At 45.9% G+C, this 25,632-nt stretch overlaps 1 protein-coding gene across 3 annotated transcripts in view; it reads left to right on the plus strand.

Annotated features, from left to right (window-relative positions):
- NFYC (nuclear transcription factor Y subunit gamma) overlaps positions 1-25,632 on the plus strand; it is a 187,005-nt gene that overhangs the window by 99,184 nt on the left and 62,189 nt on the right. For all 3 annotated transcript variants that reach the window (XM_086956550.1, XM_086956553.1, XM_086956552.1), the window contains exons 5-6: positions 10,694-10,789; positions 13,773-13,943. In XM_086956550.1, coding sequence (XP_086812676.1) covers positions 10,694-10,789; positions 13,773-13,943 — 267 coding nt within the window. The remainder of the gene's footprint in view (positions 1-10,693; positions 10,790-13,772; positions 13,944-25,632) is intronic.

Genomic DNA, 25,632 nt, shown 5'->3' on the forward strand with positions numbered 1-25,632 from the left:
CAGAGATCCAGTTCTACAAAACAGTTCTAGGATCACAGCTTTTTCTGAGAATTGTTGCTAAACGCGAGTGAAAAAGTAACTATCACATGTCAATTGTTAGATTGGATTAGAACATTATTTAAAGCCAGGATTGGCATATTTTGACAAAAAAATCCATTGCTTTATTTTTACCTACATCCTTTATTAAATGGGAAACTCTTTAAATATGTTGGGAGAGCAAAGTTGCAAGAAGGTCCAACGCTGGGCGTGCGCTTAGAATTATAAATATACATAATGGCATAAACATGAATTTTTTTTAGAATTGCCAGCAAGGTTGAGAGCAAAAATAGCAGTTCAGAAAGGAGCTATATTATGCAATCCACAGAGAAACTGGTGGTGGTGTTGTTATTTAGGAATTCTTCCCCACCCCCCCAAAAAAGCATAAAGCTAGAGCCCATTTTCCTTCTTGGAGTATAGTGTAATGGCCCGAATTCTGGCAATTTTTTTTATTTGGGCTTCCACCATTGGAAGCGGTTTGTTGCCTTATTGGAGGACAGAAGTTACCTGAGATTGTAAAGGTGTTTATAAGGTGGGGCAGGTTTGTGCTGCAAATAGGTTTTTGATGATGGTAGGCTAGTTTTTAAGCAGTTGTACTTCCAGACTGAGTGCTTTGGCACCAGGCTACCCTCTCAACCACTCTGCCCTCCACACTATACCTCCTCAGCTGTCCACCACCAAGGCACAGCAGACACTGAGACCTCACTGAGCTGCTATCCTCAACCGCCAATACAACGTACCTCGAAGACTGCAACATCACAAAGAAAACAGGCTTCTGACCGCATCACCTCAGCCAGACGCTGCTTTCGTTTCACTGCCCACGCTCACTCCTGTGCAACAGCGCATATACTTTTTAATTTCTTATACCATCCCTGACCTGCCTAGACACAATTGCCCCTAACCCGGACTGAACAGCAATCAATCTTGGCAGGGGGGCACTTTGACCTAACCGGCTTATTCAAAAAGATCCACCCTAAACTTTCACACAATCCTTTCTGCCCCTGCAGCCACTGCGGATGCACCCTCCAATTAAAGTAATATGGTATGCTTCAAAGATAATTTGCCCTGCTCGACCTTTTCCCTTACCCGATTTAATATGAAAAAACTATTAAAAGACTGAAATGCATCAGCCTCCTCCTTTCCACCGAACATTTCAGTCCGTAGCTAGCATGATGCATCCTATGAAAGCAACTTCTCTGCTACGTCTTCCATGCCCTTTTTCAGGTCTCGCCTGACCCAGGGCAAGACTTTTAGTAAGGGCTTCAACAAATGCTACCATGGCTGGCTTACAGCTTGCGTGCATGTGCGCGGGCGCGCGCTAACGAGCTGAGGCGCCATATGCTCATTAAGTGCCGCACACATGCACGCAAGCTGTAGGCCGGCCATGATAGCATTTTGATCTCTATCGCGATCACTTTCTTTTGCTGGCCTCAAGCTTGCTTATAATCGCAACACCCGCGCTTCACTTTAAAAGTAAATCGTGGGTGCCGCGATTATAGCAAAAGTAAAGAAATAGATATCATCTATTTTTTTTTTTTTTTTTTATAAACAAATTTTATTAGTAAATTTGTACAATAGGCGCATGGCTCGGCACTCCAGAGTCCATTGCAGTATCACATTACACCGTTACATGACTGCAATTGACTTTTTTAAGAAAATAAGGCAACCAGCACATTCCACAATGAGCGTCATTTAGGATAACATCCCCATGCTGTTCATAGGACCCCCCCCCCCCCCCCCCCCGGGTGCGCAACCACCACCGAGTCCCACCTGAGCACACACACCCCAGACTGTTTCAAACGATTTGAGGGAGCCATCGCGCACATCACCCAGGGTGGAGACTCCAATGCCATCCCAACCCCGAAAACCCTGTAAGGCCGCCAAGACAGGCAGGTAGGTGCACATTATGCCACAGGAGTTTTTTTTCTGTAAGTGTGTTCCACCACCCCATGCGCTTCAGAGATTGCTGCCAGATATGGAAGACCACTTTTGTTGCCGGCGGCAATGTACCACGCAGCGCAGATTAATTAAGAATCGTATGAAGAGTGACTGCACCATCATGTACCGCTCCACAGCATAGGCCGGGTCTCCCCTGTCCCATACCACTACTCGTTGAGGACCAGCAGGTGTGAGGCCTGATAATATGAAAGGATGTCTGAGGTCGCCAGGCCTCCACAGTAAGTGGAGAGAAAGCACGTACGCAATGCGACACTCACCGCTCCCCCCCAGAGAAACTGCCCCAGGGCCCAGTTGACTAGCCGGAACCATCGAGGCACAATCGGATACGGGTGATACTGTAATTGGTACAGCAGGCGGTGGAGTGCGACAATTTTGAATATTGCCGACCTGCCATAGATCGTTAACGGCATACGGGTCCAGGTTTTGATATCCGCCTGCACGCGCTCCCAAACTGGCACCACATTTCGCTCCCACGACACCGCTGGCACGTCAGAGAGGAGAACGCCAAGATATTTGAGGCCTCCCACCGCCACCTGTAGTGTAGACCCCCACGCACCCACTCCGCCCCGAGCTCCCAGCTCCCTTAGCGTAGACTTACGAGGGTTCATGTATAGCCCGGACGCCTACCCAGATATTCGCATGATCTCTAGGATCCGCGCACGACCTATTCAAAGCCATTAAAGAGAAAAGGACGTCGTCCGCATATAACTCAATCCTATCTGAGAGACAGGTAGCCCACTCAAACCCCTCCAGCTGTGCATCAATGCTCACCCAGGCCGCAAGCGGCTCCATAGCCAGGGCAAATAAATAAGGCAACAAGGTGCACCCCTGCCTGGTGCCACTATGGATCGGTCTCCCCGGCCTACTCCACCGCTGTCCGATAGTAAACGCTATACAGACGATGGAACTCAGCGGGGAACCCATGGGCCCCGGGGCCTTCCCAGTATTAAGTTCTCCCAGGGCCTTGCTCAGCTCTTCCACCAATAGGGGGGCTCAAGCCGTTGACTTATATCATCGGACACCCCCTTAGGAGGGAGATCCGCAATGAACTTGTCCACCGTTGCCTCGGGTAGACGCTCCCGCTGAGCGTATAGATCAACGTAATAAGTGGCGAAGCTCTCCGCTATTGCCCTAGGATCTGTTTGTGGTGCCCTACTCATCAAGCACCCCTGGAAGGACCTGTGGATGAAAAATGCCCCTAACAGTCGATGTAGCATTTTGCTCGACTTATCGCTCCATTGGCTGATTCTGCTTTGTGTCGCCAGTCAGACTTGACGGGCCTCATCTAGTAGGAGAGAGGCATATGATTGCTGTGCTTGCAGCAATTGACGCACCACCAGACCATCGCTCGCTACCTGGCTCTGACACTAAAGGGCCCCCACCTCTGCCTTTACCCTGACCAATTCATCCCGACGTTGTCTACGTGCCGCCGTGCACCATGCTATATCCACGCCCCGTACAGTGGGCTTCAGTGCCTCCCAGAGCGTTACTGCGCTAGAAACCGATGCCACATTAGCAATAAAGTAGTCTGCAATCACCTCCTGCATCTCTCTCATATTCGGCATTCTGCAAATGCCATACCGCTAGACGCCAGCGAAAAGGCTGTCTCTCCCTAACCAGCCACAACTCCGGAAAACACCAGAAAGTGGTCCGACAGCCCCCTGGGGAGGATCCCAGCAGACACCACATTCTTCACCGTTGCCCGGGGGACAAACACAGTCTAGCCTAGTGAATGATATATTTACCGCCCAAAAGTAGGTGAATTCCCTCCTGTCGCCATGTATGTGTCGCCAGGTGTCCATCCAGGCCAGTAACCAGGGAGTGCAATTTCGTGGGGTGCCTGCTACTCTGGTCCCCTGCCATCCTACTTCTGTCTCTTCCCATATCCATAACCTCATTCCAAACCCAACCCACCACAGAGGCCACATCCGGCATATCTACCCACAGAGAGAGCAGCCGCTCAACTAAGGACCACTGTAAAGGGGTAGGTGCATACACACAACGGGATCTTCCCCAATCATGCCCCGAATGAACACGTAGCGCCCCTGTGGATCCAACCATTGCTGCGAATGTACATACGGGACCCTGCGGTGAATCAAAACTGTCACCCTCCTAGAATCTTGCATAAACCCAGCATGAAAGACCCGCTGGAAGCCATAGCGCTGCAGGCAAAAGACCTTGGAACCCATCAAATGTTTCTCCTGCAGCAGAAGGACATCAGCTCCGGCTCTCATGGCCTGACTCAGGACAGCCCCTGTTTGATCTTGTCCAGGACCCCACGCACGTTCCAGCTCACCACTCTGAGGGTGCCGCGGACACCCGAACATCTACTGCCCCACTAGCCATCCGGCATCAAGCATGGTGTATTATGAACAGGAGGACCCGGCAGTGTGTGTGCATATAGTGGCGTGCCCAGTGTAAAAGCGCAACGCAAACCCCCAAGCAAACCACAGTCCCACAACAAACACCCCACCCCATACCTCAAGAACACTGAAGTACCTGTTGTGGCGGGGTCAACCCCATACCCCCAACGAGGAGTCGCTGTCTGCACCCACCAATGGATCCCCAACTCACAGCCCATTTGGCGTTGCTGCTGCACGAGTCTAGTATAGTCCTTGAACACCAGGATGCGATGGTTGTCATATAGCAAGGGTTCTTTGATGCGGGCCTGCTTCAACACAGTATCTCGGTCAAGGTAATTCAGCAATCACCGGTCGCGAGCGAGCCCCACCGGCGGTTTCTAAATGAGCGCCCTGTGCGCCCACTCCATGACAATTTTCAAGAAAGAGTGGGAACCCAATATACCCTTGCAGGCTTGGGCAATGAAGTTTATAAAACAAGAACAACGTAAGGTATTTTGTTTATCTATGATTATTTATGATTCTTTGACCATTCAAATTATTTTAAGTCACACTCTCATTAGTAATGGACAACAGAATTGATCAAAACAATGGATGTATCATTTGGTCACAGCTGTTAATTAAAACAAACAGATAATAAATCATACACGAGGCAAACAAATTATTTTAGAAAAATATGTATTCATATATTGAATATCTGTATCATAAAAAGTTTAATCAGGGATAATAGCAACAACACATAGTTTGCAAGGTGACGTCAGTTAACCTGTACAAAAAACTATGTTAACATCTTCTCTATAAAATTAAAAACAATCCATGTTCTGAAGAGAAAGATGATCAAGTCGACGTTTCGGTCTGTCGAAGATATAAAACAGTCAGACCATCTTCACGACAAGCAGTTGACTGAAACTCCAACAGGTTCTTATTGAATTGTGACCTGTGACTTCGTTAGGAAAGATGTATCAATCCTGAATTAGAATTAAAAAAAAAGAGGTATCTGTCTCTTCGTTTGGACAGGTATGGAATGGATAATGGAGCAGAGTTAAACAGCTGTTTCCGTAGTGGGCGATATCTCGCGGTGTCACTATTAGAGGCAGTGAACTTCGTTATTTCCTCTCAAGTCTGGCAACTTTAGGTTGTCCAAAACGCAGTCTCGGGATCTCGAGCTCGGGAACCGAAAAGTTTGAAAACTCCCGGTCGTGTGATGAATACCAGTCCCCCGGTGCAAAAAGCAGCTCTATGGCCCCAGAATCTTGCCTCTCTCCCGGGTGCAGTAGACTGGTGTAGTCGAGTCCCCTTGCAGGCTGGGGCGCCTCCTCCTCCCCTCAGCTCCTCACAGGCAGATACCGCCTGGACTCCGGGGCCGCTCCGCCCCATGACCACCACTGTCACCACCAAGCCGTCTGGAATACTGTCTGCCGCCGCAGCCTCCTCCAGCCAGCTGCGCAGCTCGCGCCACCTCCAGGGTTCGCCGAACTCTGCTCTGCCACCTTAGACCAGGCCGGGACTCGTGGACACGGCGGCTGCAGCACCTATCCGCTCCAGACACCGCCGCTGCTCACCGGACTGTCCCCACAGGTGACTGGGGCCGAGATGCCCCCTCCAGGGCTTGGTTAAGTTCAGAGGGAGCCAGGATAAACGTTGGATTAATGATAGGCTGGACGGCGCTGGCTAGCACACGTCCGCCATGTCGGCCTGCTAAGCCACGCACCCTCCGTACTTTACTTTTAATGTTAGAAGTAATAGAATAAAAATCGTTTTTTTTACTTTTGCTATAATTGCAGCACCCGCGTTTTACTTTTAACATTAAAAGTAAAGCGTGGGTTTCGCGATTATAGCAAAAGATCTACATTCTGCAATAAATATTAAATTGTATTTTCATATAAACATGCGTTATGCATATGCTTCAGCCTCTATTCCAATATTACTACATAAAACAGATTGCATTCCAATGTATTACTACAAGGACATTTTAATGACAAACGTTTTTGAACATGGATTATTTTTGTGGTCATGGTTGCAGGGTATAAAAATGCTATGTTCTGCTCGCATCCTTGGTGTAACGTAATTTGACCAGTTATAAATGGTTTTTACTGAATCCAGGGAATAGCATGTGGTGTTTTGGATATACAATGACCTGCCCTGATAAAATGTCCAGGTGGCTCCAGCTGCATCTTGGAATAAACTGCTAATGCCCATTGTTGTGCTTGGCGTTTATATTAGAACTTCACATTTTTGGTGGGTGCTTGAATTCTAATTTCCAAACTCCACTTGCCACAAGGGAATCCAGCAGAACTCATTAGCAACTGGTCAAATGTAATTTGAATCCACCTACCCAGTGAAACATGCTAGCATTAAATTGTAGACAGAAAGAAGCATTCCTTTTAGACAGTCACAGTCCAGACTACTCTGGCTCAACTCACTCTCCCTTGCCCATGGCCTAAAATCACCAAAGTCTGACTGCACAGTGAAAGCTTTTTTATTAGCCCTGATGCTGCATTTTACATCCTTCCTCGTCTCCTTTGACTGTTATAGGTTTAGCCAGGGCTTTAAGTGGGATGAAAAAAACAGGGGGAGGGGGGTTTTCAAAGGGCCGTGGACGATGTAATTAGGGCGTGGCTTAAAAAGTACGCTAAAAATCTGTGTTTAGCATCATAAGGTAAGTTTCAGCGGAAAGATGTATCTATCAGAAGAAAAAGTTAACTTTTTCCTCATTGACCCGTATCTTTCAGCAGATTCCTCACTACCCACTCTCCCCTCCAGCGACTTGGTGCTACCTTTGATAGGATCCCAACATGCTATTATTAATACTCTATTGGTTCCTTTTGACACCCCCTAATGCAGCATAGGAAAAGTACCACAGGTTGGCGCTAAAGCACTGGCTGGTGCCTTATACTCCGATGTAATCACATTTTTGCCAGCACAGTCACAACTCTCTCTCAATCTCTCTAAATCTATCTCTCTAAATCTCACTCTTTAAATTTCTCTCAATCTCTCTAAACCTCTCTAAATCGCTCTCCCTCTCTCAATCTTTCTCTAAATTTCTCTCTCTCTCTCAATCTTTCTCTAAATCTCTCTAAACCTTTCTCTAAATCTTTCTCAATCTCTTTTCCTCTCTCCCTCTCTCTCTCTCTAAATCTCACTCTCGTCGGTTGACATGCTAGCTGTCTATTTGGGAGTAGGACGTAGCTGATACTCAACAGTTACTATGTAAACAAGCATTGGCATAGCCAATAGGTCTCGCTTTTGGGACCTTATAAGTGTTTAGCCATGCAACAGTTGATGTTGTAGCACTAAGGATATTGTGCTGCATAACTAGATATTTATAAGGTCCCAAAAGCGAGACCTATTGGCTATACCAATGCTTGCTTTCTTACTAGCGTAGATTCCCTCAACAACACGGAACTGACCCCGCCAAAGATTATTGCTGTTTGTATCTGGCCCCACCAGCATTGAATGCACAGCTTATATGACTTCATCATCGGGCAATGTAGTTGTTTGCCATCAATGTAATGTTTCCACACCCTCTCATAGCTCCGTTGATCACAAGCTATGACCCCTGGCTTATTAAGTTAATGTTTTTGAGAAGATATTTAAAAAGAGGTGAATTTGACCTCCAAAGACTACATATCTCCCTCCTCGCCAATAAAGCCAGATAGAAGATAAGCTTCACTTTAGCAGAGTTAGACTCTATATACAGATCAGGACCTATCCCAAAGAATATAAGTTGGGGGCATACCTCCATACAATGTCCTATTATGTCGCTGATGAGCTTACTTATGCTGGACATTGAGTAAACGTTTATACTGTCTGGATGTCAGAAGTGCAATTGTAGGCCCTGTAAACAAATGGTTTCTTTCAAGTGGCACTGCTTTCAGCACTGAGTATAATGTGTTAAAATTCTTGCAATAGTTATCTTATGACTCCCTCTATCATGCCATCGTTCCATATTGAGGATAGTTGTGTATTTCTTGTCTTCAAACTCCATATCACCGCAAAGAATAGTTTGAAACGTTGTAGTGACTGTCGACGATGTCCTCGTTGATGTAGTCGTCCTAGTCGACGCTGCCGTCGACACTGCCGTTGTCGACCCAGTCCTCGTCGACGCTACCGTCGTCGCCGCCGTCGACACGGTCGTCCACGCCATCGTCGACGGTGAAACCGTTGACAATATAGTCGTCGACGGTGAAATCGTCGACACGGTTTACTCACCAGACTTATCCTTTTTAGTCGACGACGGAGGTGTTTTCGTCATCGTCTATGGTCCTTTCTTAGTCGACGGTCCCGTCGACTGAGTTGATTTCTCCTCGGAAGGCGCAGAAGAAGATCGTTTGATGGTAATCTTGATCTTCTGAGGCGACTGTGGTGGATTTGAGGTGGCTTTTGCTCCTTTCACCTCACCAGCAGATCCCTTCTTCCCCTTAGATGAGACTGAAGGGATTTTGAGGGACTGCGCCCTGAAAACCCTGGTGTGATCTTTTTTGGGGCCTTCTCAGGTCTTTCCCCTGAGGAATGTGTCTGAGGAGATCTACTTCTCTTCTGAGACCTTAGACGCCATAGATTCCTCCTCACTCTCACTTGAGAGGATTTCCTTCCTGGCTTTGACTTTCTGAAGCCAGATCAGTAACCTTCCCTCACGATCTCTCAATGTCTTATTTGAAAAGGTGCGACATACCTTACAATCTGCTGCCTTATGATCTGGATAGAGACAGTAGATGCAGTCCTTGTGAGGGTCATCTGTAAACAACCTCTTCTTGGAGCAGGTTGAACAAGCTCTAAATCCCTTTTTCTCTCTCTCAGACATGGTTGATGTAGAAACCTAAAAATCCAAGTCAAAATACTGTAGAAGTAAAGAGTTTGAGCAGAGCTCAAAGGAGAATCCCTAGCACAACGTGCGGTAGAAAAATCTGAGGGGCAGAAGGTTCTCTCAGGAGTGTTCTAGAGGGTGAGGAGCTCTGATTGGTTCAGGGAAAAGTTTGGGCCTTTTTTACATAACAAAGGCTATGGGTTGCAAAAGGGAAATTGGCCTAGGCCTCTTTTCAGTTGGCTACACTACTAAGCACTGCTTTTTTATATACCGGAGACTCTCGCCTCGACAACGGGGAATGATTCAGGCATGTGAATCTATGGAAGATTCCAATACTGGAGAACTAAAGTTACAGGTGAGTAACTTGTTTTCTTATTGGCTCAGTCTGTGGGTGTGTGCTGAGCTGCGTCAAAAGACTGGCCTTTTGACACCAACGATCCGCCCCCTCTGAGCACTCCAACAATTTTTAGACATTCTCTGCATGCTTGTTAAACCGCTATTCAAATGCTGGTTCCCTGAAAGAAAACAGTCTCGCCCAGAGTGGTGCTTTCTTCCGTTGCAGACGAGGCCCCTATAATCACTGCTTGCCTCTGTTTAATCTGCACATGGACTCCGGAAGTTCCATTGGGTCATCTGACAGACCATACCAATATTAGAAGCTTGTTTCTGGTCCAGGGAAGACATGGCTTGGCAGTTCGGGCTGGACTGTTCCCATGAGGCACAGGGTCAGACTGACTTGCATATAGCCATGTCTGAACTGGGGTGGCAGAGTGGGCTAAAGAACGGTGATGGATTAAACCCAGATCTTTTGACTGGGTGCGAGTGTTTGATTGATTCAGATGCTCCGTCCATCACCACCCCCTTTTGTACCGTATACCAATATTAAAGCCACACACACAACTGTACTTAAACGCCTTCGGCCAGCAGCCATCATTAACTTGGCCATGCCTGTGTACTATTGACACTTAGATGTTTGCTGTTTTACTCTAAGCAAGATTGAGTTTTGTTTTGTTTTTCAAATCCGCATCAGCACGCTTCAATTTCTGTTCCTGAAATAGTTTGAAAACGTTTTTAAAAGATGTCTTGCCCAGCTCTCACCTTGCCGTACAATCCCTTAGATTTCACATTCACCTACTTGATTCTAGCACAGCCACTCGACAAAATCGAGACTTTGCCTTCCCCTGAAATGTTTACTACGGCTTTCAGTCCATTTTCCTTGCAAACAACAAAATTTGATTGTGCATCGAATGTAAAGCTTTTATGATTAAGAGGCAGACTACTTTGAGCGTGGATAAAAAGGTCTGTTGCAGATCTATAGTACTTGCTATTGTGAGGTTTGTCTAATAATTGGCCACACCCATTTATTAAATATTAAACTTGGATTCAGAAAAGACTGTGGTATCTGCCAGGAGCAGAGTGGTCCACCACAAACCAGGCAGTGTGTAATACAGCGATTTTGAGTAAAGTTTCAATTACTTTCTGACTTCTTATTCCTATTCTTATGTTTCTTTTTGCTTTTCTTGCTGAGCAGAGGAATGACATCGCTATGGCTATCACAAAGTTTGATCAGTTTGACTTCCTTATCGACATTGTTCCCAGAGATGAGCTCAAGCCCCCTAAACGACAGGTGAGAAGTGGTTAAATAGACTTTGTGACTGGAAGGTGTGCAAGGGAGCGTATACATGAAGTACTAGAGATGGGGAGGAGAGATCTGTTTTCCCCTTTTGTCATCCTACTTCTTTCTATGTTTTGAATGTTGAACAATGCTAAATGATTTTGTGCTAGTCCAAAATAACAGCCATCTTGTATTCCACTACTGTGCTGCATTTTGATAATTTACCCTGACAAGCCTATACTAGTCAGATGTCACTTCAGTTTGCCAGACCCTATTTTTAGTATTATAGTTGTTTTTTTCTCCCTCTGGTTTGGTGACCATTTACATCCTGGATACAAATTGTTAAAAACAAAATCATCCCATGTAGCTCCTCCTAGACCGAACTTCCTGTGAAAGACAGATGTGAATGCCATTGTAATATTGACTTGGAAATAATAAAGTTATTTAGAAGTTCCAAAAAGCTGTTTTGCATATGAAGAGGTATTCTTTTTCAAGCTATATTTTTTTAAAGAGTTTGTTCCCTATGTGCAATACTTCTGCTTCCATCCTTGTTTTTATAAATCACTTTTTCTTTCACCCTGTGTGTCCCAGGTGTAGTCAGGTGCTTTGAGAATGCTAAAATGGCAAGCTTTTGTTTCAGCCATCTTGGGACCCATTTTATTCTCAGTAGTAGGCCACTAAATGTGTAAAAGAAGCTTCGCGTTTATATGCCGCATGCCATAAAGCATAAAGAGGTAAGGAGTCTCATTTGCAAATGCTGCTGCTTGCATAATTTTTAGAAATACTATTTAAAAAAAGTCTTCTGCACAAATGCACCTATTGGTACCTGTAGCACTCTCTACCATTCCTGCTTCCAGGTTCTTTCCACAACCGAGATTGGTCATTAGCAAGGAATCTCAAACTATTCCAGTCACATCTCTTTTGACAATATAGCTGGAAAATGGCATATACACCAGTCTCAATGTACTAGAAAATCCTGTCTTTAAGGCAAATGGTGGGCAGTACTATGTAACTGATCTGTCCAGTGCCTTTAAACGCCAATGGTACAATTAAGCATCTAAATCTTTGAAACACTGCCTCATCTAGGAACCCCTATCCTCATGATCAACCCATTAATGCTCCCACTGCTACTTTGCAGACGAAAACCCTCTTCTCAAGGGTACAATGCAGCTCTAAAGGGTGTTTACTTAACAGCTCAGAGGTGTTGATGGCTGTACTAAGACAACATCTTTCAACTTTCAAGAAGGAACTTAGACCTATACCTTTGCCAAGCAACTATTTGTAATTCCTTTGTATTCAGTACTGCAGTCTGCTGGTGTACGAAGTGATTCATTTGTTCTTGTAGTTTACTTGCTTGGTGAGTCCAGGATTAAAGCAACGGTTGTGAAATCTGAACACTTGCTATACTAAATATTCACCTTCAGAATTCTCACTTGGCTCATCAATGACCATAACTAATAACATTAACCACCTTAAAGAATGTATTTCTTCAGTCTTCTCTACTCCTCTTTCCCCTTGCATGTGCTCATTCTGCAAACCTACATGCTATTTCACCTTGTTGCTTTATAAATATGTTGCAGCTGTGATGTCGACTAAGTTCTCTCACTGGCACTTCACTAGTATTTCCAAGCTTCTGGCTGATCTTACAGCTGCATCCCTTTGAGGCTATATTTGCTGTCCGCATCGTGTGCAAAGTTCTTAGTGTTGACTGTAGAAACTGGAAAGTGGTGGCTAAGTTTTGGAGTACATAGCATATGAGACGTGTATATTAGGTGCTAGGGGATTTGTGGTCTGAAGATATCTTACCAGTGTGTTTGAGCAGTAGTCTCCTTTTGCTGTCTAACTATAATCTTGCCTCTCTCAAAGGCATTGGTGGTGAATCTCTTCCGCGAAATACAGAGCCTTGAAGATCTTGGCACTGGCTTATGATTGGTTGGACCTCTCTCACCATTCAACTGCAAGAAAGAGTTTCTCACGGACTGAAATTCGTTTGCTTTGGCAGCTGCTGCTGCTGTAAACATCCTTGACTGGAAGCTGTATTGCTGGAAGGAGCTTTCAGTCAGATGCTTACAGCTGCTGCCTGCCACTTGTCCTTCTCTAGACGATCAGCTAATATATATCTCTCTTCAATATGTGTGGTGCAAGTGGAACCAAGATCCACTCTCTTCATTGCTCTGCTTGTCAAATTTAGCCTGTTGAAAACAGTTCCTATTACCTGGCAGTTTATTTTATGTGCTTACATTTTCAATATAAATATAACAAATAATCAGGCATGTGAAGGTTTGGTTGTGTTCTTATACAGCTGATCTCCATCCTTTACATTCTCTTGGTTGTGTTAATAGGTAGGATCTTTTAACTTTTAATTATTGATGCATGTAAAGCTTCTTACTTTTCAGACACACATTGAAACTTTAACACACTATTGGGTATTTGATGTGTTTTCCTGGCCTTACAGAACTTGCAGCTGTGCCATTTCTTCAACACTATGCTTCTCCAGTGCAAAGATGCAAACTCATCCACGTTTCTATGGGTCACCTTGTTGATTTTACAAAGGAAAACTACTGTTTGAATGGGTTTGTGTTATTTATTAATTTTCTGAGATCGCCTTACTGGTTCTAGTCCTGCGTTGTAATTTGCTTTGTAATTTGTCCTTTTCAAGCAATAACTGTTGTGATGCTACAAGCACCCTATACAGCAGAGCTTTTTGTCCCTCTGAAATTCACTGTGCTGCAGGGATTGTAAACATCCTACACTCTCAGCTGTGCATACAAAATGGCTGGGAGGAGGGTGTTTGCTCCTCCTGCCATGGACTTCGCTGGAAGGGCCATAGTTATTTCAATCTATTTAGATGCTGGATTTTTAAAACACATTCTGGATCAGTCAAAAGAATAAATTCCTTAAAGTATTTCTTTCAGTTGATATCAAAAAGACTTTTCCTACCTCATCTCTGCTTCAAATGCATTTCCCTTCCTGTCTCCCACCTCTGATACTGTAGGAAGAGGTGCGTCAGGCTGTGACTCCTGCAGAACCTGTCCAGTACTACTTTACTCTGGCGCAGCAGCCCACAGCTGTCCAAGTTCAGGGGCAGCAGCAAGGACAGCAGACTACGACAGGAAGCACCATCCAACCTGGTCAGATCATCATTGCGCAGTCGCCGCAGGGGCAGGTTAGTAGAGCACACCATTACATCTACTCTGCGACCTGGTACTATGTGCAATTGAAAAATTAGCTGGGGGAAACCTATACTACTTTGTATAAAATCATTCACTTAATGTCTCTTTTATAATGTCTCTGTGACAGTTACCTGACTGAAAGCAGTTCTTTACATTGCTGCACTGATACCCCAGGCTACACTCCATGATTTAACAGGATGTTTAGTTCCTTATCTGGATACTGCTCAAGTGAGTTACAAAACCTTTGGCAGCATAGTAGATAACTGGTATATTTTAATGACCTTGACTACTTTTTGCCCCACAGAAACGCCAAAACCTTTTTTATTTTTAAGACTCGCATGTAGAATTTGTATATATCTCAAACAAATAGCAGTTCAGATCAAGCCTGAATATTTCCTTCTTTGGTTTAAATAAAAAGTTCCACTAAGTTTCTAGGCCTCTAAAAGATGCAGTTTCTAATCAGCAAAGGTGTAGATGTCGAGAACAGTGTTGGAGTTCATCAATGGGCCCTTGCGTTTGTTATTTCCTCATCTACTTGCTCTGGTTCACTATTCTGTTGAGATGCTGCAAGCCAATGCAGTAGGGACTTTGGGCTAGATGTACGACTGTTTTTGCATGTGCATACGGGTTTGCAAGCCCGTTTGCACACGCAAAAACAGCACGGGCCATGTACAAAGCCTATTCAGCGAGTTGCAATTTAGTTGTGACTTACTACATAGGTTTTGCAACTCGTTATTAGGCAGGGGCGTCCCCTTCCGAATAGCGAGCACAAGCCCATGTATGAATGTTTTGCGTCTGCAATTGCGGGCGCAAAACACTTTCAAATTACCACCCTCTTCAAGAGGGTAGTAATGCACTCTCAAAGGTGAAGGGGTCCCCAGGGGACCCCTTCCCCTTTGCAAATGCAGAGGAAAATATTTTTTAAGGGCAGGCAGGAGTCCCATTCCCAATGGGGTCTCAAATTGCGAGAGGCTCATTAATATTCATGAGCCTCTTAATTTGCGACCATGTTGATCGCAAACACTGTGATACACTGTTGTACATCCAAAATAGTGCCTAGCATATTGCGAGCCAAAAAAACCTCGCAATTTACGAGGCGCTATTTTGCGCGTCGTACATCTGGCCATTTATTCTTTTGTTATAAAAACATCTTCATAACAAATGGTTATAACGCTACTCACCCACGAGCGTATCCTAGCTCTGAACAGGTGTGTGGTGCTGGCCTAAAAGTCCCTTACTTGAAGAGCCAGGACTTCAACTTCTTGCAGATTTGAAGTGCTGAGGAGAGACTAATGTGATGTGGAAGGTCGTTCCATGCTTTAAGAGCAATTTATGAGAGCGCAAACTCCTGCTGTGCTTTTGAATAGAACTTGTGCAAGTGAGAGTACAGCTGAGCAGAGGTACCCGGTGGATTGGTGGAACTGCAGGTAGCCCCTGATCAGGGAGGCAGGACCTGTGTTGTGTAGCGCCTTTTTCTGTGTGGGTGAGGAGCTTGAGCTGTGCGCTCTTATGTGTAGGAAGCCATTATAGTTCCTTTAGGGTGAGATGATGAGCGACCAGAGTGGAAGGTTGAGGACCAGTTTGGCTGCTGCGTTCTGGACTGGCTGTAGTGTTTGTGTGAATTGGCTAGTGATTTCCCCCTTAGCAGGTGTTCCCATTGTCCAGTTAGGTGGTGGAGACTGTGTTGACATGGGTGGACATGTCCATCTTTCAGTCGATACGAGCAGTTTCTTGATTATGTGTTGGGGTTGGGAGTGGGTCAGAGGTTCATAGGCCACCAGATGGAATCCCACAATGAGGCATATTTTTCAAAGATCACTATTTTGATCTTGTTAGTGTTGAGATTGAGACTGAAGTTTGTCACTTCAGTCATGCACTTGTTGAAGTTGTTTCTGGTGTTAGTTGTACTGTCTGAGATGGACAGTATCAGATGTGTGCCATTGGCATAGGTGGGTTTATACTGAGGTGTGCACGGATGATGTCTGTCAGCGGTGTCATGTGGGTGTTGAAAAAGGTCCGGCTGAGTGAGGAGCTGTGCTGAACTCTGCAAATGAGTTTCCAGACTTATGGGAAGTATGGTGACATTTTGACTTGTGTTCTTCTGGTAGGAAATGTGCAGATCCATTTGAGGTCCGGTTCTTGGTTGCCAGCCTCATGAAGTCGTCCAGATGGGATGGGAGACTGTTAAAGGCATCAGCAATGTCTAAGGATGAGGGCAGAGGTTTCTGTTGAGGCTGTCTCTACTGTGGCTAGTCTTAAAACCTGATTGCGTGGTGTTGAGGAGCTGATGGTTGGTGAATTGGTCTGCAAGGCTTCTGTTGATGGCTTTCTGTAAAATCCTGGCCCGGTATGGTAGGATGAAAATAGGTTCATAGTTTGCAAGATTGGCTGGTTCAGCTGAGGGCCTCTTCAAGAGGGTGTGGACGGTTGATTGCTTCCAGCAAAGTGACTGTGTCGATGGAGGCATTGTGGATGTGGGTGAGGGCTGTGCTGATGGTTGTTGAGCATTTGTCAAAGGTGTGTTGGGGGCAAGGGTCAGACAGGGCCCCAGAGTAGATGGTTTTCATGATTACTGTGGTTTCCTGTGTTATGATAGGGTTTCATGCTGTCAGGGTATCACTGTATGTTCGGAACTGAATGACTTATTGCAAGGTTGATGAGATCCATTTGAGGGTCGAAATTGTAGATTTTGTTGCAGAGAGTCTGAGGTGGTTGCACAGTTCGTGGGTAGGGATCATGTTGCTGCTGGTTTGGTGAAATCCTTTGATAGTAAATATTTACTTGCTTTTGTTGATGCGCTTGGATTGGTCATTTTTCTGGTTTTCTCGAATTTGTTGGAGATGGCTTCTCTGGGCGAATTTGGAAACTTCCTTTTAGCAGCGTGAATCTTTTCTGGATTCACATGCTGTGCATTATTCCGCTACACCGACAGGTAAGAAACGATTAGTTTTGGATTCTCCTTAGCTCATTCTCCCCCACCCATCCTCCTCCATTCCAGTTGCGTGCTGAACCATTTATACAATATATAGTTGTTGGAAAGTGGGTTATTGGTGGGTATTGCCACTGGCAATAAGGCCGCTAACACATAATAGGACTCAGCATAGGTCTTTGAAAATTATTCCTATGCTCAACCCTTGGTAACGTGGCTGCGAGCAGACAGGCTTAACTTCAAAGACCGGTATGTAAAGCATTTAAAAAACACCATTTCAGTAAATAATTACGACCCAACACAAAATAAAAATCCAGCACCAACTTATAAAAATAGGTAATATTTTTATCTTTTAACCACAGCAATTCTCCCTCTATGCTGAGAGTCATCGACTCCCATGGTTCATGACGAGCTCAGCTCGTCATGAGCACACAAGCAGTGTACTGCATGACGAGCTAAGCTCGTCATGAGCATGGAAGGGGTTAAATGACACAAAAATGAAAATAATCCACTGTAGGTAACCAGAGATGAATTTTTAAAGATTAGTCACTTTCTAGTGCTTGGAAACAAACAGTGTCCCTTTTAGTCATTTTTTGTTTTCTTTGTCAGGGACACACCTTTATAAATTGTTCTGAAGAATTTTCTCACCACTGTGTTGGGACGCCTTCTTCAGCAAGCGGGGTCCAGTTAGATCACCTTCCTGGAGTTCTGCTTGCGGGTCCCAAAGTATCCAACACGCAATCCAAGGTTCTGTAATCTCCAAGAGGGTCCTTGAAAGAGTGAAACTTCAATTCCGCAATCCACTTGAACAAAACCCTTACAAATCCACTGGTACTCCAGGCTTTGAATTCTTTGTGGGGCTATCCAGGTGAGCTCTGTTAACCTGTAGCTTGCAGGGAGTCCACTGAGTCCTTTTGCAGCAAGGAAATCCACAAGGCTGCAGTTTCTCTTGGTGCAGTCTTTAGACGTCAGTCCTTAGAGTTCCTTGCACAGCAAAATCTTTTCAGCAGGGCACTTCTTGCTTCAGTAAGTTTTAAGCAGCAGATCTGGAGGGCTCTGCCCCTCTGATACTTATTCAAAATTCTCTGGGTCAAACAGCAGGTCACTGCTGACCAATGAGAGCAGGGCAACTCCTCATAGTTATGACCACATCCTGTAGAGCAGTGTTCTTCAATCTGTGGGGCGCGCCCCGCTGGGGGGGGGGCGCGACTCCTTCCCAGGGCGGGCGCGCACTCCACTTCAATTTGACCTTTGTGCCCTGCAGTCGTCTGTCCGTGCAAGTCTTCTTGAAGAGATCGATAGCGCAGGAGATGCCCGTTCTTTTGTTATGTTCACTCTCCCAGGAGGGAATTAACCACAGAGCTGACAGCTTCAGCTGCAGTTGGACACGCTTTTGGTTTTTAGCAGAGGAGACCCCTCGCTTCCCACTGCACCTGAAGCATGTCAGCTCTGTGAATTAACCCCCTCCTAGGAGAGTTAGCTCTTCCCAGAACGGAGACAAAGTTTTATCTTGTAATTGTTTGCTCATGATTGTCACTTTTGCCTCGTGTAATTTAGCGTTTGCTTTTGTAATTTGTTCACTTGTAATGTTCTCTCATGTATCATTTCTGTTCCTATTGTGAAGCGCTCTGACCCCTTCGGGTAAAGTCTGCGCTATATAAAAACGCATAAATAAATAAAGGGGTTGGGTGGGGGGGGACTGAAAGTGCCAGCTCTATTCTACAGTCTTGCCTCATGACCTTGAATCATTTTAAAACACAATGTTGTAAATATCGTTTTTCAACCATTCATTTTTAATGTGTAAAAGTCTATTACATACATTTTACAGACAAAATGTGTTTATGCGTCATGCGACTTCCATATAAAAAGTTTATTTTAGATCAATACATGACCTCACGTATGAGAAATAGAAGGTGGTGACAGATTATTTACAGTAATATTAGTGAACTGCTGTTGTCACATACTGAAAACACACCTCACTATCCCTGAATATCCGATGTACACACATTTAGTATTTGACCAAAGAAGGCATGAAAGAGCAGAGACTTGATCATAAAATCAAAGCTGGTCTGAACATGGGCCCCAAAAATACATTTGGCCCACAGGCCCCAAAATCCTTAATGTTCCTGAAAGTTTATTTTAAAATTACACAGGCAGGCTTATAAATAAAAATGATGTATTCATTTGAGCTGTGTAATAAGCCTCCATTTCACCACACCCACCTACTCCCAAACCTGCAGTTTACTAAGCACTCTTATTGTATTCAATGTTATTCGCTGAATATGCCCGGAATGTGCGCGTGGCGGTCGAGTCCAGACATTTCTGTCAGGTGGTGGGGGAGGGCCCAACATTTAAAAAAAATCAGCTGGGGGGGGCTCAACCTACAAATGTTTGAAGACCTCTGCTGTAGAGTGTGGCATTAGTTTGTCCCAGAGTGCATCATTCTTCCAAATCCATAATGGCTGATTTTCCAGCAAGGAGGTTAGAGCTGACTAAACTCACCGTCTGGGATGGCTTATTTCCATGGACTCTCCCCCTACCATCTGCACATACCTTCCTTAAGCCTAGCCCTGACTCTGGGTCAAGAGTTTCAGATTGAAACTTTAACCCAGGCCTCCCCACTGCCTTTGAAGAGGATGGTTTACAACACCACCCCCCTGGTCTGACAAGCATTGACAAAGCCAGTAGGTCTTGTGCTAACGTCTTGGATTTGCCAATATGGTACTCCTATTAAATGTAATGGAGCTGAATCTACAACATTGGAAGGAAGCAAACATGACAAGTGAGAGATCTGTTTGGTGTTTGCCATACAACTGCCAAATGAAAACATGCATTAATAATATACAAAATAAAAAGGTGGGAACAAATGAAGACTTTTCTTTTAGTTATTACAGGAAATCAGCGTCTCTTCGCAGTTTTTAAAAACTCATTTGGGGCAAGCAGTTATAAAATTCCGTCACTCTCTTAAACAGGCAACGTACTGACTAATAGCAAAAAATGCAGGTCCTGCCAGTCATGCAACCTTATTTGGATGGCAATATTGAATTCCATAAAGTCAAAACAGAGTGCACAAGACCAACAATTACAGGCACCTTCTAGTTTGCTTTCATTACAACAAAATATCTAAGTGGGCAAAAAAAATGCAAAAACTGAACTCCCTGTACATTGAAAGGTCAACATTATTAATTTACTTCCTTATGAAATCCCTCCATGCCCCCCCTTTCTTAAGTGTCCTCTCCCAATGGATCAATTTTTCGCAAATTTTTTAGTCCCAAACATTTTTTTTCTTTTTATGAGGAAACCCACTCCTGATTTCTGCACTCGATGTGGACGCCTGCTTGTGCAGTTCGGCGACTTTTGGCTGTGTTTCCCTGGAACATTTAGCGCTTCTGTTGTAGTTTCTCTGCCTTTTCTTCTTCCCTTGGTACATTCCCCCCTCCCTGTTTGGAACGTTGCCTGTGAGCAACCGGTGATACGGAGAGTGGATGACTGGCAATATAGACGCGCATTCCTTACCTGCGGTCTCAAGCGTCTTAATTACTTTACTGGCGACAAAGGAGGCGAAGGGGAGCTGCAGTCATCTCTCCTTTCTGTGCTCTCTCCACCGTGTGGTGAAAAGGCGTTTGCACCATAAAATAAGTTGAAGGGATAGGTTGCCCTGTAATACGTTGGGACTATCTGATTCAACTAAAAGTTACAGGGAACAACCTACAATCCAAGTCTACGAGGGTGAAGTCAGTAGAAAGGATGCTTTTACATGAGCGTATGCTGTCTCTCAGTCGGAGGGTGAGCCTTGGTAAAGTGAACACGCTACTGAGGGGTTATGAAACCTGAATCCTAGCAGCTCTGCTGAGGAAAAGACCGGATACGAGAGAGTTTTCAAACAGTCTTCAAGTAATGCAGCGATAAGTCAAGTAGTGAGCACTGTAGCAGGAATTCACGGAGTGAAGGTCAGAAGAGGAATTAATCTTCCGGGCTGATGTAAGGCGGATAAAGGGTGAGGTGTCCGCCGTGTTTTGTCCTTCTGTGAAGACGCCTGCATTTTTCCTGTCAGGACGGCGTTTCCTCACTGAACAGCAGGTGTCTTTTGAGCAGGCGCACATCGAAGAGCTGCCGCCTCCTCACTTCATTCCTCTAAGTTGGAGCTCGTCAGCTGGGTTTGTTTTACCTTGAGCTGTCAAGGAGCTGATGCAAGGTACTGAAATTCCTTTCTTCTTCGGGGTGGGGGCTGCCCTGCCATGTCTGGTGGGATAACGCTGCGCTGGTAAACAGTCTGGGACGCTCCAAGGAGTGTTGGAGTCACTATTGAGTGTGGATGCCACACGCAGGGATGCTTTAGGATCTTCCCATACCTTGATGCATGTCCAAGTCGTCTGTGCATTATTAGATGCTGTGCTGATACTTGCCCCACGCAGTGACACGCACACCTTCCAATTTTCAGCATTTCAAGTATAAATGTATGCCTGGGGAACCTTTATATGAGAAAGTTTTGCAGCGTGAATCTTTCTGGATTCACTATGCTGTGCATTATTCCGCGGTCTAGTGGTTGGGTCCGGAATTGTAGTCTTTTCTTTGTGTTTTTTTTTTTTTTGTAGCCCAGGTGGGCGTCGACGTCCTACCTTTTGGTGTCCGTCCTGTGACGTCTGCATGCTTCCTGCGGAAGCTCCCACCCTTGGGCGCCATCTTCAGATTCTTTTTTCCGCCGTTGGGTCTGGATCGTTCCCGAGAGGGCTCCAGAGATTTGGAGAAAAGAAGCAAGACTCGAGTTTAGAGAGAAAAAACGTTGGAAGAGACTAAGGAAGACTACACCATCGAAAGGACGACGAAGAAGGGGAAATTTTTCGAGATTCCTCGACGTCCAGAGGAGAATGCGCAATCAGGGGACACCCTGAACGCAGGACATGGACAACACACCATTCAAATTCTGCCGAAACTGCCATCATAAGTACGCGCAGAAGGACCAACACCCAGTCTGTATCCTCTGCCTGCCGGTCGACCAGGAAAGCCGAGATTGCAACGCCTGCTCCGCATTCACCCCGAAGACACTTCGAGTGAGAGAGAGGCAAAGGATCGCAAACTACACCATGCAGGGCAAGAGCCAACCTCTGTCCCTTCGAGACCTGGGACTCTCGACCGACGAGGAGGATTACATCGCCGAAGAAGACATCGGCTACACAGTCGCAGAGACCGATAAAAAGAAGACTACTGATAAGGTAGGAGAATCGAAGACTTAAAAAGGGCCGAAAGACTCTCGACATTCCACACAAGACTCGAAAAAATCAGGCGAAAGCGCCGACGCCGAGAACTTCGGTGTTCGCAGCAGCATCCAGGCCCAGCGGATCCTCTCAGAAGGACTCCCTGGCGCCGAAGGAGGGTGACCAACCAAAGTCGTCGAAAAGCCTCCAAGAAAAGGAGCGCTCGACTACGAAAACATCTTCGAAGTCGACGACGCAAGACCAGCCTCGCCGAAATCAGCGTCGCCCCCGAAAACAGTCTTGACGCCGAAATCCATCTCGGCGCCAGCTGACGCGCCAAAGAGACCGGCACAACCACTCTACGCCGAACAGGCGGCGGAGATGGAAAAAAAGAAGAGGAGACTCGAAGCAGAGATGGAGAACATCCTGCAGCGAAAAAAAGATTTCGAAGAGAAAATGAAATCTTACATGATTCCCTCGAGGCCAAAGTCACCAGAAGTACATGTGGTCGAGGATGAAGAGGAAGATTTCGAACTGGAACAAGCGTCGGAGACCTTGGAAGATCTGGCATTTCAGGAAGATAATGCCTATTACGAGGAGGAGAGAGAGGACGAACAGACGGTGTACCAAGAATCAACATACTCTGATACACAGGAGGTCGAGTGGCAGGACGTCTACGCCGAAAGTCCAGAAGAGGGAGTGGACACATATCCAGCAAGGCCCTCGCCACCGGACAACATTGGACTCTATAATGAATGCATCCAGAACGCTGCAACAGCGTTCAGGGTCAAGCTCGAAGAGGAGGTGCCGAAAGGGGAATTCCTAGTAGAGACACTACTTCCAATGCACACTAGGAGCCAGTACCTGCCAATGCTTGAAAGCATCAAAGGGCAAGGAAGAGAGGCATTCAAGGAGCCTGCTACTTGTAAACCCGTCACGCCAAAGACGGAGAAAAAATACAAGCACTCCTCAAAGGACCCAGCCTACATACAGGGCACGGTTGCTGCTGACTCATCACTGCCACAGCAAGAAGAAGGGCCAATGTGCCAACTACTTCGGGTACACCCCCTGATGAAGAGAGCAGAAGGATGGACCTAACAGGAAGGAAGATCGAAAGGAATGCCGCTATGCACTGGCGCATGGCTAATTCCAATGCACTACTCAACAGACACTATTACCAGATCATGGAGGAACTGGGCCAGTTGGTGAAACACCTACCTCAGGAGCACCAGCAAAGGGCTTCGCACCTGGTAGAGGAAGGCAAGAACTTGGCAAACTCTTGCCTGAAAACAGCACTGGACGGGGCAGACACGGCCAGCAGGCTTATGATGCTGGGCATCACTGAAAGAAGGCAAGCCTGGCTCAGAATATCAGGCTTTAAACTAGAGGTGCAACACAACATCCTGAACACTCCGTTCAATGGTGAGACACTGTTCGGTGCAATAGTGGACGACAAGCTCTCACAGCTCAAAAAGGATAAAGACACAGCAAGATCCATTGGGGCCTTGCAGTTCAGGGGAGCGAAGAGAGGGACCCCGTCAAGGAGACCACACGGGAAAGGTGGGAACCAGCCGGGAACGTCGCATCAGTCCTTCCAACATTCCCACCAAAGCGACACCCATACACAACATGGCCTACAAAAACAGCAATGGCAATACCAACATAGGGGCCAGTCCTTTTGCGGGAGAGCGGGCGGACGTGGAAACACCAGGAGGGGTGGACAGCAAACCACCTCCAAGTGACTCTGCCTCATTGACAGTGCACACCCTACAAAAAACTCCAAGGGTGGGGCACAAAAGCAAAAAACTGGAGTCTCGCGCACTAAAACACCACGAGCACATAAGACCAGTGGGAGGAAGATTAAAACTCTTCCTCCAGGAGTGGAGAGACATTACAACAGACAAATGGATCATCAGCACAATACAGTACGGGTACTGCATAGAGTTAGAAAAAAAACCACCAAGCAGAAGACCAAAGAAAAGAGCACTAGCAAAAAAGGAACTAGAGCTTCTTCAGAAGGAAGAAGAGGAACTGCTACTAAAGGAGGCTATCGAGCCTGTACCTCCCAGGGAAAGGAGCAAGGGGGTGTACTCTACATACTTCCTAGTACCCAAAGTAGACGAAACAATGAGACCCATCCTGTACCTAAGGTTCCTCAACAAATTCATAAAGACACAAATTCAAAATGACATCCCTGCAGGAAGTACTCCCACAGATTCAAACAGGGGACTTCATGGTCACCATAGACCTAAAGGATGCCTACCTGCACATCCCAATGAACAGACGGCACAAGCATCTGCTACGATTTGCAATCCACTCAGACCACTACCAATTCACAGCATTGGCCTTTGGACTAAAATCAGCACCAAGGGTGTTCACAAAGTGTCTAGCAGCAGCAGTCGCAGCCCACTTAAGGAGGCAGGGGATACACGTATACCCTTACCTAGACGATTGGCTCATAAAGGCAAAGTCATACAATGCGTGCAAACGGCACGCTCAGAGAGTGACAGACACACTAATCGCCCTAGGTTTCTCCATTCACTGGAAGAAATCATCCATAAACCCACAACAGGTCAAAATATTTCTGGGGGCGCAAATTGACACCATTCAGGGGAAGGGGTTCCCCAGCGAGAAGAGAACGACGGCACTGTTGAAGGAAGCTCTAACAGTGAGGGCAGTGAGCAAGATGATGGGCATGATGGCCTCATGCATCCACATAATACCAAATGTCCGACTACACATGAGACCACTCCAGGAGTGGCTGTAGGACCAATGGTCACAAGCGACGGGGTGTTGGGAGGACCTAGTGGTTGTAACGCACGCAGTGCAAGAGGACATATCATGGTGGAACAAAGAAAACATAACAAAAGGAAAACTTCTAACACCACCAACACCAACAGTGACCATCACCACGGACGCATCCCAAAAGGGATGTGGAGCACACATGGGAAAACTACGCGTGAGGGGCTTGTGGACACCAGCAGATGCTGTAAAACACATCAATTACCTAGAACTAAAGACCGTTCTAGCTATGAAAGCCTTCCAGACGAAGTTGTACAATCAAACAGTGCTGATCCAGACGGACAACACAACAGCGATGTTCTACATCAACAAACCGGGAGGAACACAATCCGCACCGCTGTCAGAGCTAGCATATGGAAATGGGCAATACCATTGAAAATAGATCTACTGGCGATACATCTGCCAGGAAAAGAAAACGTGGAAGCCGTCTGGCTCAGCAGACAGACATCGGCCTCGTACGAATGGTAGCTGAATGCACAGGAAACAGACCGTTCGACAGGTGGGGAACTCCGTCAATAGACCTATTTGCAACACACCAGAACGCGAAATGCCAACACTTCGCATCGAGGCAACCAGAGGAGGGGTCCCTTGGGAATGCCCTATGGATAAGCTGGTCAAAGACATTTGCCTACGCTTTTCCGCCGATTCCCCTGATACACAAGGTACTCAGCAAGTGCAGGACAAGCAACATGACCCTCACCCCAGTGGGCCAGACAAACATGGTACTCTCAGATTATGGAAATGACACAAGGTGCA

The sequence above is a fragment of the Lissotriton vulgaris genome, chromosome 2_1 (genome assembly GCF_964263255.1).
Source record: "Lissotriton vulgaris chromosome 2_1, aLisVul1.2, whole genome shotgun sequence".
In the NCBI taxonomy this organism is placed as follows: domain Eukaryota; kingdom Metazoa; phylum Chordata; class Amphibia; order Caudata; family Salamandridae; genus Lissotriton; species Lissotriton vulgaris.